This window comes from Saccopteryx leptura, chromosome X (assembly GCF_036850995.1).
Source record: "Saccopteryx leptura isolate mSacLep1 chromosome X, mSacLep1_pri_phased_curated, whole genome shotgun sequence".
NCBI classification, from domain to species: Eukaryota; Metazoa; Chordata; class Mammalia; order Chiroptera; family Emballonuridae; genus Saccopteryx; species Saccopteryx leptura.
Window position 1 is genome coordinate 36,246,812 of NC_089516.1, and position 19,117 is coordinate 36,265,928.

At 40.0% G+C, this 19,117-nt stretch overlaps 1 protein-coding gene across 2 annotated transcripts in view; it reads right to left on the bottom strand.

Moving 5' to 3' along the window:
* The window catches only part of F8 (coagulation factor VIII), a 216,840-nt gene that overhangs the window by 177,156 nt on the left and 20,567 nt on the right, over window positions 1–19,117 (bottom strand). For both annotated transcript variants that reach the window (XR_010747809.1, XM_066356154.1), the window contains exon 2: window positions 2,315–2,436. Coding sequence is in view for 1 of the 2 variants with exons in the window: in XM_066356154.1 (XP_066212251.1) it covers window positions 2,315–2,436 (122 nt within the window). In the remaining variant the exon portion in view is untranslated. The remainder of the gene's footprint in view (window positions 1–2,314; window positions 2,437–19,117) is intronic.

Below are 19,117 nucleotides of genomic sequence, written 5' to 3' on the forward strand. Positions count from 1 at the left end.
CAAAAAACTTGTTTTTATAAAAGTAATTGTTAAAGACACAGGGAGGAAGCATGCCCCTATAATTACTGATAAAAACTAGTGGTTAAATGAATGAATGTAGAAACTTCTATCACCAGTTCAACCTCATAGTTGTTTTAAGGACAGAGTCCAGGCAATTCATTCAATGCATTCATTCATTTAACTAATACTATCTGAGTTTATATTATATTCTAGAAACTGTTCTAGGCAGAGGATATGTAGTAGTGAATGAGACAGATCATTCAAAAGACATTAAGCACATAATTAACAAGAAAATTTCAGATTGTTATAAATGCTAAAATATATGATGATGTGTTAGAAAATGATGAAGCAAGAGGTGACAGATACTTCAAGTATAGTGGTCAAGAAAGGCCTCTCTGAGGAGTTAGCATTTTAGCAGAAATATAACTAATAAAAAAAGCAAGATTTGTAAAGATTTGGTAGAAGAGCATTCAACATAGATAATATAAATGCAAAAGTCCTGAGCCAGAAATTAGCTTGGCATAGCTGAATAACATGTGGTTGAAACAAGGCAAATAATCAGCGGAATAATAGAAAATAGTGGGATAGAGTGAAGCAGGGAATATAACATGTAGGCCTTTGTAGGCCACAGGAATTTAGAGGAGTTTGGAATTTGCAAGAAGTAAGCAGATTTGGAACTTGTTTTGGAGGAAGAGTCAACAAGACTCGCTGATGATTTGGATGTTGGAGATAGAAAAAAGAAAAAAAGGGAGGAAGGAAGGAAGGAAGGAAAGAAGGAAGGAAGGAAAGAAGGAAGGAAGGAAGGAAGGAAGGAAGGAAGGAAGGAAGGAAGGAAGGAAGGAAGGAAGGGGACACAGGGATGACTCTTGTGATTTTGGTTTGTACAACCAGTAATCAGGGCATGACACAGAAAAGTAAAAGGAAAAATCCAGACTTCTGACTTATAGACATATTAAGTATAAGATGACTACAAATGGTTTATTGAATAGGCTGTATTCAGTGGGGTGAAACCACGAAATAGCTTTATTTTTCATAGTTTTTAATTGTGTTAGGTAGAATTTCCATTCCTTGAAATTTGAACAATCCTAATTTCCCCTTTACTTATTAATAGTATAATTTTTAGGTACTAATGAGTCCAGTCCAGTCTACTATCAGACTTTTGATCTCCCCTGCAATTTAAGGGTTCCTCCTTCCTCCAGCAAAGTTGTGACAGGCACAGAAACCTCAATGAGAAAAGGTTGTTTGTGTGGTAGTTTCACTGCTTTTTCGCTTTCATATCCTCATTTGCCTTTCCCACTCACCTTACTGCCTCTGGACCCTCTAAGGTTGGAGTTAGTGGGAAAAGAACAAGGATGGAAAAAGAAGCATGATAATAACATCTTTCTTAGAAGGAGCAGTGGTAAAGTAGTTTTGGTATCCCCTAGTTGTGACATATGCCAAAATTCTGGCTCTTTATTAGGAAACTTATATGAGTTCTCTGGAGATCCTATTCCTTCAAATATATGTATAACCCACTCTACCACTCCTTAGCATGAGATATGTCCTCTCCAGCTATCACTTCTATATCTCCTCGCAGTTTCTGCTTCTTGCAGTACAATCACACACACACACACACACACACACACACACACACACACACACACTTTCTGTTGGGGTCACATAGCCCTGGGAGGAAGGCCTCTCATACAGAGTCTTCTAGACGCAAGTCTTGTCCTGTGACCTTCCTATCTTCATACTAACAGTGGAAATACAGTTAGCTTCTGCTATAACCCACTTTCCTTATTATACCATCATGGGAGATTCCCCCAAGACCCTGGCCTTGAAATTTTTTCCAGATAAAAACCAGACACTAGTCAGTTTCTCTGAAACTCATGAGGTCTTATTTCAAGTCTTCTAAGTAATTCTCCTAGAGTTTCCTTCAATATTGCTTGATATGAGAGAGAGGCCTCCCTCCCTCCATGGGGTAGGGGACATAAATACATGAAAAATGCTTTTTAAATAAATCCTTAAATCTAAACTCTTTTATAAGTTCCTAGCATTTTAATATATAAGTTGGAAGTGCATGATAGGCAAAGGGTTGCAGAACCAACTAAAGTGCCCAGGGTGCTTTAATATATAGAGAACAAGCAGAGAATGAGGGTCCAGCAAAATGATTAAAGATGTTCAGCCAGTGTACTTCCCTGAGAGGTGGTAGTAGAGAAGAATATTTTCTTTGGCAGCATTTCCCTTCAACTGTAGCCCCAAGACTGCGAAATACTTACTAGGAAATAAGATACTCAGTTTCATAATAAATAGTAAGTATTGTTTTCATTACCCATCCATGGTGGCCTGGGCTTGGCAATGTTGAAAAGGTGATCCGTGAACTCTACAAATATAGTCTTTTTGTACATAACTGAGGTATTGAATGGAATAGATCTTGGCACTCTAGGAGGAAAGCTGTGTGAAGAAAAAAAAAAAGTCATTCATTTTAGTGGACTCTTCTTTGAACCTACTTGGCAAAGTAGATGGTAATAATGTTTCCATTCCACTCTCCTTGACTATTAAAGCAAATTGGAAGTTGTATATAAATCCCTTCTATAGACTGACTGTGTGCAGAACTCCCATGAATTGGATTAGTGCCTTTATAAAAGAGACCACAGACAGATCTCTTACCTCTTCCAGTATGTGAAGTTATAATAAAAATATGACTACCTACTAACCAGGAGGAGGGTCTTGACTAGGCAACACATCAGTTGGCACCTTCATCTTAGACTTTCAGACTTCAGAACTGTGAGAAATAAATGTCTGTTGTTTAAAATCCACCTAATCTATGGTATTTTGTTATAGTAACCCAAAATGACTAATAAAATCCCTAACATCTATAAAAGCGCCCCCACTATTTTCAAAAGGTATCTTATACATTAGGTTGCATGTGATAAAATAAATAATAAAATTGATACCCATACACTACATCAGCCAAAAAAATCCTTAGCCAGAGCAATAACTACAGCATCCTTTAATTTCATCTCTAAAATAGACTATAACTTTTGTCTAAGTACCTTGTATTCAAATTCTGTTAGTATGTACCTAAAATTATACTTCCCTTCTTAGAGATACCAGAAATAAAGAAGACCACAGAGAAAATTATGTTCCAAAAAGGACTATGTAAAATTGAGACTTACAGGTGCCAGGAGTTGCAATTTACAGTCACTCCTCCAATAATGCTCATTATTGTCTCCAGTCAGATACTTCCAATTATACATTTATTAATGGATCAGCTATTAAATCAGAAATTTTATGATTAATTATTTAATGTTCCCAAAATATTATGTTATGCCTCAGTTATTAAAATTCTTTTAGGTAAAGGGTGACTCTCAAACTTTTTCTGTCTTTCTACTTGACAGAGTAGGTTGTTGTTTCCTGGGTATCAGTTTAGGTTGAGTAATCAAAAGGACCAATATGGGATGACATCAGAGTAATGGCAGTTTAACAAATACTTCTGATCTTACCCCTTGAAATTTCAACAAGTTTGAACACGTATAATGCAGTGAAGGAACCCTAGCAGGGCTTGCAGGTGTTCTCAAAAGATCCATGCACCTAATGGACTAAAGGTGAGATGGGTTGAAAAGGTAGGGGGAAGATCAAACACATTTGTGGTGGGCTCAGGAGAGGAGAAAAATCTGGAGTGACTGATTTTTCTTTTTTATTCCTTCTATTCAACTTTGGGGAGGAAGGAAGCTCAGGCTGTTTGGATTTTTACTGAGAATTATGGAGAGGGAAACTCAGAGTGACTAGGTCTCCTGCTGGGAGGAGCAGTGAGATAGAGGGGCAGAGAGGGAGATAAACTAAAGTGGCCAGAGCACAGGGTCACAGCCTGCACTCAGCAAAGACAGAGAAAACTAAAGTGCTGACCCCCAGCTTCCCAATCCTTCCTTCCTCATCTCACAGTATGGAGAGTGACAGAAACAAACCCTACAGTTAGCTCTCCAGAGTCACTCTCTCCCCTGAAGAACAGAGGTAATCCACATCTGGTCCCTAGGTGTGTTAAGTGGGGAGGAGCACCTGGAAGCCTGAGATCACAACTGCTAGAGCTGTAAAGGTGTAAAGATGAAGCTGTAAAGCCCTCACAACACACTCCAACCACCAATGTGACTGTGGCCCTGCCTATATCATTACAACAGCAACATCTCAGAGGAGGACAGCCCAGGAACTTTAAGAGCTAAAACTTATAATACATTGACACTTACTAGAAAAAAAAATCTCAAAACCAAAAAATTTCAACCTTTTTTTCCTATTTTTCTTCTTATTAGTTTTGTCTCTTTTGAATTTTATTTTTTTAATTTTTATATTTTTATTCTTATTTTTGTGGGTGTTTTGTTTTTAATTTTTTCTTTGTTTTCAATCTTTTTTCTGTGATTCTTCTTGTCATAATTTTTAAATTTTTATTTTATTTTTATATTAATTTTTAACATTTTAGTTATTGTTTTGTTAGGATTCTTAACAATACCATTCTCAAATGCTATCAAACAAGAAGATATTGAGTACCATGTCTACATGAGACAGAGACAGAGACATAGTTCAGAAAGAAAATAAAACATCTCCAGAAAAAACTCAATCACATGGAAACCTTGGAGTTAAATGATAGAGAATTCAAAATTAAAGTTCTAACAAAACAATATGTGAGAAAACACCAATAGGCAACATAATGAGCTCAGAAAAAAAATTAATGAATAAAACAAGTACCTCACCAAGGGAACTGAAACTTTAAAAACAGAGATGAAGAACTCAATACAGTACATGAATTGAGATTGAAGTAGCAAGTGTAGCTAATAGAAGAAGCCAGATAGAGAAAAGAATCAGTGAAATTGAAAACAGGCAACTAGAGATGCTAAAGGGAGAGAAGAAGAGAGACTCAAAAATTAAAAAACTGAGAGAGCTCTACAAAAATTGTTTGGCTGCATCAGAAAGAGCAATATAAGACTAATGGGTTTATGAGAAGAAGAAGAAGAGAAGGAGAAGGGAATGAAGAGCCTATTCAAACAAACAATTGATTAAAAATTTCCAAGTCTATGGAAAGAGTTAGAGCTTTGAATCCAGGAAGCAAACATAATGCCAACTTACCTCAACACAAAGAGATCTACTCCAAAGCACATTATATTAAAATTGTCAAAAATCAATGACAAAGAAAGAATCCTCAAGGTAGCTAAGGAAAAGAAAAACATAAGAGTCTGAGCAAGCAGAAGCACAGAAGGTAGAGCATCAGACTGGTACACGGAGGACCCAGGTACAAAACCCTGAGGTTGCAGCCTTGAGCACGGGCTCACCAGCTTGTGTGCAGGGTCACTGGCTTGAGCTCATCTAGCTTGAGCACTGGCTAGGATCATAGACATGACCTCATGCTCACTGACTTGAGCCAAAAGGTTGCTGGTTTGAGGCCAAAGTCGCTGGCTTGAGCAAGGGGTCATTCACTCTGCTGTGTCTCCCTGGTCAAGGCACATATGAGAAAGAAATCAATGAACAATTAAGGTGCCACAGAGAATTGATGCTTCTCATCTTTCTGACTTCCTGTCTATCTGTCCCTGTCTGTCCATCTCTCTGACCCTCTTCTCTGTCTCTGTCAAAAAAAAAAGAACATGACTGTCGGGAGCCGATCCACTAATGCTGGCTAACTAGGTCACAGCAGGAGAAGATCCACAACTGCTGGTTGACAAAGTCACAGCAAAAGAAGATAGAGTCACCGCAGTAAAGACCAACAGCTGCGGGTTGACAAAGTCACCGCAAGGAAAGGCACAACGATACTTCCCCCTTTAATCTTTTGAATTAATCTGGCCTTATATTCCCCCTTTTTCTGGGTGTGTGCTATTATTTATGGCACAGGAATAATAGTACCGTGCTTTCCCTGTAGATTCGTAGTAATTTCTTTGGAAATGAGACAGAAGGTGTAAGTTCCACAGAAAAGCCTGTAAGCCCCTTGAACTGGGCTCATAAACATAAGAGGCTGGCCATGATATCCCTCATAAAGGGTTAAGTTTGTAGGAGAATTTCTTCTTATTAATCATGTTAGAAAGAATATAGTTAGAACTTAGCTAGTATATGAATATAGTAAATAAATAAAGTTTAACTAGACATTAGAATCTTAGGTAAAGTGTAGTGGAGTGGCCTGTTGCATGGCCTTGGATAGGAGTGCAGCTGGCAAGTAAAGAATGTTTTGTTAAAAGACTTGTTTTGTCACTAAAGGCAGTTACTGGGCTTTCTCAGTGAGACATTCTCATGAGATTTATATACTTTCCCAAGGTTTTTTGTTCAGATAATAAAGAGGAATATGGAAGAATCCATAGAAGCAATAGCAATTAATGCCTTCTGATATTATGTTGCTACTAAGCTATCTTGCAGGTGCACTCTATATATCTTTAAGCAAAAGTTACTCTTGATGTTATGACAATTTCTTAATAAGCAAGCCTTTTGAAGTCTTGTGAGAAAAATTAGGACACTGCATGAACTCAAGGCCATTTGCCTGAGCAAGCGGTGGGCCTTTGCTAGTCCTTAATGATTTCGTCTGCTAATCTCTCTCTGTGCCCTTAACTCACAACAACAGTAGAGTTATTAATTAGTACTAATCTTTTAGAAGTTTGTACCAATATTGTTATTGCTATTGTATAACTGTACTTTGAATAACTTACCACCTGATTTATAGTTTATAGATATGAATTAACTGTTATCTGGAAACATGTAACCACAGTGAAACAAAATACCATGTGATTGTAACTTAGTGTGTGTGCATAAAAAGAAAGCTAGACCAGCATTTGGTAGAGATGCCTGGCAGTAAATGCTAACTAGAGAATAAAGAGAAAGAAAAGAATTCAGCTCTCTCACTCGATATCGCCGACGCTGTCTCCTCCTGTGGGACCCCTGGATCCCCCCCGGGGCTGGACCCTGGCACATGACATATAATAAAAAGTCCATTAGTTATTATCAGACTTCTCAGCAGAAACTCTACATACCAGAAGAGAATGGACCCAAACATTCAAAGTTCTGAAAGAGGAATTACCAGCCAAAAATACTATGTCCATCAATGTTATCCTTTATATGTAAAGGAGAAATAAAAACCTTTGCAGACATACAGAAGCTGAGGGAATTTATCACCAGAAAACTCTCACTGCAGGAAATACTCAAAAGGTTATTCAGCCAGACACAAGAAACAAAACAAATCAAACCTATAAGTGAAATCTCCAACAAAGTCACAATAAAAACAAGGATAATTTGTGACAAAATAACATAGGAGGGGCAAGGATAAAGATCTGCAGAAGCAAAGGAGGATGGAGTGCAGAAGCACTCATAAGACAAAGAACTGCTGTACATATGAACATTTTTCTTTTAATAATGTAATGGTAACCACCCACTAAAAAGCTACTACTGAAGCACATAGCATAAAAAATGAATAGGATAGAGAAGTATGGAATACCACCAAGTAAAAACAACAGACAGAAACAAACAAACAAACAAACAAAAGAACAAAACAAAAATACAGAGCTACCAGAAAACAAAACATAAAATGACTATAGGAAATCCTCATGTGTCAATAATTTCCCTAAATATGAATAGACTGAACTCACCAATAAAGAGGCACAGAGTAGCAGATTGGATCAAAAAGCAAAACTCAACCAAATGTTGCCTTCAAGAGACACATCTAAAATGCAAGGACAAAAGTAGACTCAAAGTGAAAGGTTGAAAAACGATTTTCCAAGCAAATAATATTCAAAGAAAAGCAGGTGTAGCCATACTCATATCTGAAAATGCTGACTTTATGACAAACAAAGGTAACCTGAGACAAAAATGGACATTTCATAATGATAAGAGAGACACTGTATCAAAAAAGACATAACAGTTCTTAATATACATGCACCAAACCAAGGAGTACCAAAATATATAAGACATCGACTAACTGATCTAAAAATAGAAGCTGACAAAAATGTAATAATACTTGGGTATTTCAACACACCACCGATAGCTTTAGATAGAGCATCCAAACAGAAAATCAATAAAGAAATATTGGCCTTAAATGAGACCCTGGACCAAATGGACAAAATAAACATTTACAGGACATTGCATCCCAAAACATCAGATTATACATTCTTCTCCAATATGCATGGAATATTCCTAAGGATAGACCATAAGTTGGGTCACAAAACTAACATCAATAAATTCAGGAAGATTGAAATTATACTGAGCATATTTTCTGATCATAAGGCTTTGAAATTGGAATTCAACTGCACAAAGAAATTTATGAAAATGTAGAAATTAAACAACATACTTCTAAAACATGACTAAGTCAAAGAAGAAATAAAAGCAGAGATCAAAGAAATTCCAAGATGGCGATGGAGTAGGCAGACTTACCAACTGCCGCCTTCCAGAACCAAATTGGATTACAACTTAAGAACAATCATCTTGAAAAACGAACTTTAAACTAAAGAAAGTGGAGTTTATAACCAAGGATTACAGAAGAAGCCATACCGAGACTGGTAAGAAGGGCAGAGATGTGGAAAGGGCTGCCCCGCTCCCAGGAGGGATGGGTGGCTGAGGGTCTAAAGGGACTCTCACTGTGGGAAGAGTCACCCTGAGAGGTGTGAGTGCTCAGCCTCAGGCCCGGATCCCCATTGTAGAGCCCCAGAGCCTAGAAGAAGTGCCCAGAAAGCATTTGGCAATGAAAAGAGCAGGGTTTCTGTCTGCGAGAAAGAGAATAAACTCTAGGAGATGCAGGTTCCGTCTTAAAGGGCCTATGCAGAAAACCTCATTTACAGCCACTTCCCTGGGGCTCTGTTGGAGGGAGAGCTGAGATCTGGAATTGCATGAAGAGAGTATAAGGTTGGAGGCCCACGGAGGGAAACTGAGAGACGGCCACTGGAACCCCTGTGCTGAATCATTCTCCAATACTGCAGTCGCCATCATTCTAGGGCAGAGTGTTCCTTCTGTGCAGCATCATTCTGAGGAAAAGAAACTGCTCTTCCCTCAGGCATCTCTCCTAACCCAGTCATGGTGATGGTCATTCTGAGAGGCCAGGAAGCAGGGGAAGCGTCAGTGACTCGGTTTGCTGTGTTGAGATTAGAGCTTTCCCCCACAGCTCCTTATTCTAAGTCTGGTGCTTCCACCTCATGGGAGACTCATTAGAAACTCTCCAAACAGCAGGAAGACCACACCTCTGGGTCTCAGAGGACACAACCACTGGACTACTGTGGCCACACCCTACTGAGGACTGTGAAAATAGTCTGGACAGACTGATACCTGGGGCCGAGGGGTGGAGCCACACCCAACACTCTTCCTAATACCTGAATTGCTGCCCATGCTAGACCGGGCATGGCCAACAGTTTATGCCCCCAGGCCAGATTAGAAAGAAAACTTTTTTAAAGGGCCAAACGAAATATTAAAATTAAAAAATGTTAAATACAAAAACAACTCATTTAAGTAAACAAAATTTTATTATGTAATTGGTTTATGAATAAGTGTAAGTGAGTGAAAAAATTTTAATATACAATATTATTTTAATAAAAATATAATTACATATTGTATAAATATCTGAACTGTATCACAATCTATCAAAACAATATTTAATTAATAGAATGAGCTTCAAGGGGTTATATTGCAAATAAAACAATTATTTCATTTTATAAACAGCCTGGACATGTTTTCAGTTATCAACTGCAGCTATTGTCTAAGATACAATGCCACTTGATTCAGCACACTTGACCAAAAAAATAACGGATTGTTTGACCTTGAGTGCGTACTGGCAAACTCTGCATAAAAGAATGTGGGTTTCATTGGCCATCTGTATGTCTTCTTTGGAGAAGTGTCTATTCATTTGTTTTGCCTTTTTTTTTTGTATTTTTCTGAAGTTGGAAACGGGGAGGCAGTCAGACAGACTCCCGCATGCGCCTGACTGGGATCCACCTGGCACGCCCACCAGGAGGCGATGCTCTGCCCATCTGGGGTGTTGCTCTGTTGCAACCAGAGCCATTCTAGCGCCTGAGGCAGAGGCCTTAGAGCCATCCTCAGTGCCTGGGCCAACTTTGCTCCAATGGAGCCTTGGCTGCAGGAGGGGAAGAGAGAGACAGAGAGGAAGGAGAGGGGGAGGGGTGGAGAAGCAGATGGGCGCTTCTCCTGTGTGCCTTGGCCAGGAATCGAACCCGGTACTTTGCCCATTTTTGGATTGGATGGTTTGTCTTCCTGGTGTTGAGTTTTACAAGTTCTTTATAAATTTTGGTTATTAACCCCTTATCAGACATATTAGGAATGTACCCTAAGAACACCATAGTACTGTTCTAAAAGGAGAAATGCACCCCCATGTTTATGGCAGCATTGTTCACAATAGCGAAGATCTGGAAACAGCCCAAGTGTCCATCAGTGGACAAGTGGATTAAAAAGCTTTGGTACATATATACTATGGAATATTACTCAGCCATAAGAAATGATGACATCGGATCATTTACAATAACATGGATGGACCTTGATAACATTATACTGAGTGAAATAAGTAAATCAGAAAAAAAACTAAGAACTATATGATTCCATACATAGATGGGACATAAAAATGAGACTCAGAGACATGGATAAGAATGTGATGGTAACCGGGGGTGGGGGAAGGCGGGGTGGAAGGAGAAGGAGGGGGTGGGGGAGGGGAGGTGCACAAAGAAAACAAGATAGAAGGTGATGGAAGACAATTTGACTTTGGGTGTGGGGTATGCAACATAATCAAATGTCAAAATAATCTGGAGATGTTTTCTCTGAACATATGTACCCTAATTTATCAATGTTACCCTATTAAAATTAATTTAAAAAAAGAATGTGGGTTTCATATTGCCACCGCTAAATGTCAAACAGTTCATATCGAGTACAGACAAGTACAAAAGTTGTAAATTTTTATAATGGAATTTTTTTAAAAAATAAAGAAGTATCGTGAATCCATTTGACCAATTATTGGAAGTTAACCCTAGATTAGTCACACGCGGAATTCTTTTCCATGTATCACTATCTTCTTAAATATCTCGATTTCCAATGATCAAAGACGCTTCTGCTTCTGAGTAGCTGAGATTTTAAAGTAGCGAAGAATATTAAAAATTTGATTGCGGGCCGCATAAACTCATTATGCGGGCCGGATCCGGCCTGCGGGCCGTATGTTGGCTATGCCTGTGCTAGACCCTAGCAGAGGCTTTTTTTAGCAGCTGAGCCCAATAAGTAGCCAGCAGAAAGAGGCTGCAGGTGGTGGGACACAAGGAAACTTGGTCTTTTAAGCAGACTCTCCCCCAGGCCCAGTGTGGGTAAAAGCCAGACTAGAAGTGCAGCTTGGTAGTTCCATGTACACCTGGGCCCAGCAGAGGCAGCCACAAACTCTAGATTGCTTGTAGCTCCAAGAAGGTTGCTGAGGGCCAGTCACAGGCAGTGTCTCCCACTGGTCTGCACTGCATTCCTGCCAAGAAGGACCAGGGCTGGCACATCCAGGGGCCAGCTGTGAAAAGCATTGGTTCCGGACCTAACAGTGCTTGCTAGAGTGGTATCCTAAGGAAAGGCTCTGCATAACTGGCCCAGCTGAGATGAGTTCCACTCTCTGTGATCAGCACCGACACAGTGGCTCATATGCTTTGGATAGGATGAAGCTTCACATTCAGTCAGTCTGGGCACTGGATATCCTGCCCTTCTGGGCTAGATTCCACAGGGGGAAGAGAGAGAGGCTTGGAGCATGGACATATAATGTGTGGGTCCCTGTGAGCCTATTGTTGGATCTGGTTGAGGAGCTTAGCCACTTTCAGGAGGGGCACAGTCAGCCCCAGGAGAGGAAGCTCTCAGTCTTCCTCCCTGAGACCAGGGTCTCACCAGCTGAAAGTACTTCTGCAGAGGAGACTGTTGGCCACACTTGGTCTAAACCTCCTACTGCTCAACTTGTTGGGGAGAAATGAAATTTGAGTATCCAGCAGTGGCTTAGGGATTAAGCTCTGGATTAAGGGCCACATTCCCCATACTGAGCTCCTGGTCAAGAGACTCCTGAGGTAGGGGGTCATAGTAATGTTGTATTCCCAACCCAGCTGCCCTAAACCACCAAGCATGCAACCTATAGAGAGGTTGGTCGAGTGAGGCCAGTCTGAGCTCACACTATAGTCTTACTACAGAAGACTCTGTGTGAAGACCAAGCAGCTACAAGAGGAGGTGGAGCAGCTGATAAGTAGAGACAAATTTTACAGAGCTTGGGGCTTTAAAGAGCTAATGTCATCTCTAAGCAAAACTCCTTATACAAAGTCTGGCCCCTCCCAAACTATCCAAGCACAGAAAACGCAGACACAAACAGTGAAAAGAGCCATAGCAGCACATAAGTACCCCACAGCAGGTTAAAAGCAACAGCTGACTCCAACCCAAAAAGATCTAGAGCCAACATAACTGGTAGTGGGTGGCAGACAACACCAACCCTAGACTCATCTACCTACACAAGCAGCATGCACAAAGGTGGAGTCTAGAAGGCACCAGATACTGTGGGGAATAAATACATCCAATAGAACAAACATTCCACAGTGTGTGATACATGTGATCAAGGTTGACACTTAGAGACAGCCAGCCTGAAGGGATAACCATACCCATGAAAAGACCAACTGCATTGAATACTCACATACAACAAGAGAAAATAGTACTCTCAAAAAGCATTCCTAGAACAAGAAAAACCAGTGGCCTGGTGGTCATTACCAATGAGCCAATCTTCATAAAGACACCACAGGAAGAGTGAAAATGGTGATGGAGTAGGCTGATGTTACAACTCCCACCTCCCAGAACCAAAGTGGATTACAACTTAACTTAGGAACAATCATCTTGTAAAACCAACTTTGGACTAAACTAAGAGGAATCTATAACCAAGCATCACTGAAGAAGCCACACTGAGACTGGTAGGAAGGGCAGAGATGCAGAAAGGGCTGCCCTACTCCCAGGAGTGAGAGGCGGCCTGGAGGTTATCTTGCTGTAGGGAGAGTTGCCTGGAGAGTTGTGGGTCTTCAGCCTCAGGATCAGAAAACCAGCCTGGAGCCCTGGAGACTGAGGAGGCTTACAGACAGTATTTAGCTGAAAGAAGAGCTGGTTTACTGTTTGAGAGAGGAAGACAGAAATCTCAGATCCAGGCTCCACCTTAAAGGGATCACACAGAAAATTTCATTCACAGCCACTTACCCAGGGCTCTGGGAATGGGGAGAGCTCAGAGGACTGGAGTAGCAAGAGAAGAGTGCAGCCTTTGGGGCACAGGGAGAGACTGTGGGGGATAGCCACCCTGACCCCTGTACTGGGTCACTCCCCAAACCTAAAGTGACTATTTTTTCCTGGGAGAACAAAGCCAACAAAGGGAAGCAATTACCCCACCCACCAGAGGCTCTCCTGGTCCAGTCAGTGCAAAGAGATGCTTAGAAGCAGGGGCACATCGAGGACACAGGTTTTGAGTCCTGAGGTCTAAGCTACACCACTCCCACAAACTGCTGAGTACCTTCCAAAGGGTGGGAGGGCCTGGCTGTGGCAGCGGCCGTGGTGCTTGGCCCATGCAGTAGTGAGGGGTGGAGCTGGGCAGCCTGCACATCAGTGGTGAGGGGTGGAATCCAGAGAGTCCTTCCATGCAACTGTGGGGAGCAGAGCCCAGTGAGGCTAGGAGTCCCCCACATCAGTGGGGAAGCTTGAGCTACAAGCCCGTGTGCCTGGCAATGCTGGTGCTTGAGTGTCTAAGGAGGCGTTGGCAGTGGGGGCTGGCAGAAAGACCACATGTTGGGAATAGAAAGGCCACACACACTGGCCAAGAGTAGATAAAAGCCAGCCTAGGAGTGCAGCTGATATTTACAAGGGCATCAGGGCTCAGCAGAGGTAGCTACAAATTCTGGATTGCCTGTAGCTCCAAGAAGGTAGCTATAGGCCAGTCATAAGCAGTGACCCCCACTGGTCTATGCCATTTTCCAGCCAGGCAGATCCAGGAATGGTACATCCAGTGGCCAGATACTGAGAGCATCAGCTCAGGACCTAACAACCCTAGCTAGAGTGATATCTTAAGGAAAGGCTCCTCACACGTGACCCAGCTAAGGTATATAAAACAATGACACAAATAGCAAAAAGAGCAGTAGCAGCAGACAAGTAGCCCACAGTGATTACAAACTACAGCTGAGGCTAACCCAAGAAGATCTAGAAACAACAAAACTGAAAGCGGGAGGCAGAAAACACCAACCCTATACTCAGCTAGCTATACAAATAGCACATCCAAATCAGCAGTCTATACAAAGACAAAATGAGAAGAGAGAGAAATGGAATTCAAATGAATCAACAGAGAAATCCCCAGAAAAAGAACTGAATGAGATAGAAATAACCAAGATACTGGATGCAGAGTTTAGAATAATGATTGTTAGGATGCTTCAGGATCTTAGAGCAACAATAGGTGGAAATAATGAGCTCCTAAACAAAGAGATAACAGGCATCAAAAAGGACAATGAAATCATTAAAAAGAATCAGTCAGAAATGACTAACACAATATCAGAAATGAAGACCACACTAGAAGGAATTAAAAGCAGGCTGGATGAAGCAGACGGTCAAATCAGTGATTTAGAGGACAAGACAAGTGAAAGCATGGAAGCAGAAAAGCAAGAAGAAAAGAGGATTAAAAAGACTGAGAAAATTCTAAAAGAGCTCTGTGGCAACATAAAAGAAACAACATCCGCATAATAGGGGTTCCAAAAGGAGAAAAGAAAGAACAACTGATAGAGAACCTGATTGAAGAAATCATAGCTGAAAACTTCCATAAATTGATGAAGGAAAGAGTCACAAATGTTCAAGAAGCACAGAGAATCCCATTAAAGAGAAACCCAAAGAGACCTACACCAAGACACATCATAATTAAAATACCAAAGCCAAGAGATAAAGGAAGAACACTAAAATCTGCAAGAGAAAAGCAGTCAATCACCTACAATGGAACCCCCATAAAGATGACATCTGATTTTTCAACAGAAACACTTGAGGCAAGAAGGGAATGACAAGAAGTATTCAAAGTAATGCAAAACAAGAGCCTACAACCAACACTTCTTTATCCAGCAAGGCTATCATTTAAGATTGAAGGAGAAATAAAAAGCTTCCCAGACAAAACAAAACAAAACAAACAAACAAAAAAAAAAACCCTCAAGGAATTCACTACAACCAAACCAATGCTGCAGGAAATGTTAAGGAGCCTTTTGTAAACAGAACAAAGGGGAAAATATAAAGTAAAGGAGTAATGTAGATCAAAAGAATAAAATGGCAATAAACAACTACATATCAATAATAATCTTAAATGTAAATGGATTAAATGCTCCAATCAAAAGACATACAGCAGCTGTGTGGATAAGAAAACAGAACCTGTACTTATGCTGTCTACAAGAGACCCAACTCAAAACAAAAGATACACATGGACTGAAAGTAAAGGGATGGAAAAAAATATTTCGTGCAAATGGAAATGAAAAAATGCTAAGATAGTAATACTTATATCTGAAAAAATAGACTTTAACACAAAGGTTATAGTAAGAGATAAAGAAGGTCACTACATAATGTTAAAGAGAGCAATCCAACAGGAAGAGATAACCATTATAAATATCTATGCACCTAATATAGGAGCACCTAAATACAGTGGTACATTGAGATACGAATTTAATTCATTCTGTAATTGAGCTCATAAGTCAGTCAACTCATATATCAAACTGCCGATATTGGACCCATGTGCCAACTAGCGGCAGCTTCCCAAATCAAGACTCGTATCTCGGGATTTCACTCAGATCTTGAACAAAAATACAGACCGAGTCGCAGCTCGTATCTTAAAAATTCATATGTTGGTCTACCGTTCATATCTCCAAGTACCACTGTATAAAAAGCAGACTTTGATGGAAATAAAGAGCGAGATCATTAGCAATACTATAATAGTAAGAGATTTCAATACCCCACTAACAACACCAGATAGATCCTCAAGAAAGAAAATTAATAATGAAACAGAAAAAGTAAAGGAAACACTAGATCAACTGGATTTAATTGATATCTTCAGAACCTTTCACCCTAACGCAGCAGAATATACATTCTTTTCAAGTGCTCATGGTAAATTCTCTAGGATAGATCACATGTTAGGGCATAAAATGAGCCTCAACAAATTTAAGAAGATTAAAACCATATCAAATATCTTCTCTGACCAAAATGGGATGAAACTAGAAATCAACTACAATAGAAAAACTGAAAAACATTCAAATACTTGGAAACTAAACAGTATGATATTAAATCACTAATGGTCAACAATGAGATCAAGGAAGAAATCAAAACCTTCCTTGAAACAAATGAAAATGAACATACAACAACTCAAACTTTATGGGACATAGCAAATGCAGTCTTGAGAGGGAAGTTCATAGCATTACAGGCATACCTTCAGAAGCTAGGAAAAGCTCAAATAAACAACATAACCCTGCAACTAAAAGAACTAGAAAAAAACTGCAAGTAAAGCCCAGAGGAAGTAGAAGGAAGGAAATAATAAAGATCAAAATGGAAATAAATGACATAGATGCTAAAGAAACAATACAGAGAATCAATGAAACTAAGAGCTGATTCTTTGAAAAGGTAAACGGGATCCAGCAATACATGAAAAAAATCATACATCATGATCAAGTGGGATTTATTCTGGGGAGGCAAGGCTAGTACAATATTCTCAAATCAATCAGTGTGATTCATCACATAAACAAAAGAAAGGAGAAAAATCACATAATATCAATAGATTCAGAAAAAGTATTTGATAAAATCCAGCCCCCATTTATGATCAAAACTCTCAGCAAAGTGAGAATACAGGGAACATACCTTAACATGATAAAGGCCACATATGAAAGACCCACAGCCAACATCATACTCAATGGACAAAAGTTAAAAGCAATCTCCTTAAGATCAGAAACAAGGTAAGGGTGTCTTCTTTCACCACTCTTATTCTACATAGTTCTGGAAGTCCTAGCCACAGCAATCAGACAAGAAGAAGAAATAAAAGGCATCCTAATTGGAAAAGAAGAAGTAAAACTATCATTATTTTCTGGTGATATAATACCGTACATAGAAAACCCTAAAGTCTCAGTCAAAAAACTACTGTACCTAATAAATGAAGTCAGCAAGGTGGCAGGATATAAAATTAATACTCAGAAATCAGAGGCATTTTTATAAACTAACAATGATCTGTCTGAAAGAGAAATTAAGAAAACAATCCTCTTCACTATTGCAACAAAAAAAATAAAGTACCTAGAATTAAATTTAACCAAAGAGTTTAAAGACTTGTACTCAGAAAATTATAGAACATTGATAAAAGAAGTCAAGGAAGATACAAACAAGGGGAAGCATATACCGTGTTCATGGTTAGGAAGAATAAACAACATTAAAATGTCTATATTACACAAAGCAATTTATAAATTCAATGCAATTCTTATTAAAATACCAATGACATACTTCAAAGATATAGAACAAATATTCCAAAAACTCATATGGAACTAAAAAAGAATACAAATAGCCTCCGCAATCTTGAAAAAGAAGAATAAAGTGGGTGGTTCATACTTCCTGATATCAAGTTATACTACAAAGCCATTGTACTCAAAACAGCTTGGTTCTGGCATGAGAACAGGCATAGAGATCAATGGCATAGAACAGAGAACCTAGAAATAAAACCGCAGTGGCCCTGGCCAGTTGGCTCAGTGGTAGAGCTTCGGCCTGGCGTGCAGGAGTTCTGGGTTCGATTCCCGGCCGGGGCACACAGGAGAAGCGCTAATCTGCTTCTCCACCCCTCCCCCTCTCCTTCCTCTCTGTCTCTCTCTTCCCCTCCCACAGCCAAGGGTCCATTGGAGCAAAGTGGCCCAGGCGCTGAGGATGGCTCTATGGCCTCTTCCTCAGGTGCTAGAATGGCTCTGGTTGCAACAGAGCCTCACCCTAAATGGGCAGAGCATCACCCTCTGGTGGGCATGCCAGGTGGATCCCGGTCGGGCACATGCAATAGTCTGTCTGACTGCCTCCCAGTTTCCAGCTTCAGAAAAATACAAAAAAAAAACCCTCAAAAAACCCGCAGCTTTATGGACAATTGATATTTGACAAAGGAGGTAAGAGCATACAATGGAGTAAAGACAGTTTCTTTAACAAATGGTGTTGGGAAAATTAGACCATTATCTGCAGAAAAATGAACCTAGACCACCAACTTACACCATTCACAAAAATAAAATCAAAATGGATGTAAGTCCTGTAACTATAAGCATCCTAGAAGAAAACATAGGTAATAAGCTCTCTGACATCATTCGCAGCAATATATTTGCTGATTTATCTCTACAGGCAAGGGAAATGAAGGACAGGATAAACAAATGGGACTGTATCAAACTAAAAAGCTTTTGTACAGCTAAAAACAATATGAACAAAATAAAAATACATACCACACAATGAGAGAACATATTCAACAATACCTCTGATAAGGAGTTAATAACCAAAATTTATAAAGAACTTGTAAAACTCAACACCAGGAAGATAATCCAATGAAAAAATGGGCAAAAGAAATGAATAGATACTTCTCCAAAGAGCATATACAGATGGCCAATAGGCAGATGAAAAAATGCTCAACATCACTAATCATTAGAGAAATGCATATTAAAACCACAATGAGATATCACCTCACACCAGTCACAATGGCGCTCATTAACAAAACAACACAAATAAGTGCTGGCGAGGACGTGGAGAAAAGGGAACCCTCCTGCACTGCTGGTGGGAATGCAGACTGGTGCAGCCACTGTGGAAAACAATGGAGATTTCTCAAAAAATTAAAAATGGAACTGCTTTTTTTTTTTTTTTTTTTTTTTTGTATTTTTCTGAAGTTGGAAACGGGGAGGCAGTCAGACAGACTCCTGCATGTGCCCGACTGGGATCCACCTGGCTCGCCCACCAGGGGGCGATGCTCTGCCCATCTGGGGCAATGCTCTGTTGTGACCAGAGCCATTCTAGCACCTGAGGCAGAGGCCATGGAGCCATCCTCAGCGTCTGGGCCAACTTTGCTCCAATGTAGCCTTGGCTGTGGGAGGGGAAGAGAGAGACAGAGAGGAAGGTGAGGGGGAGGGGTGGAGAAGCATATGGG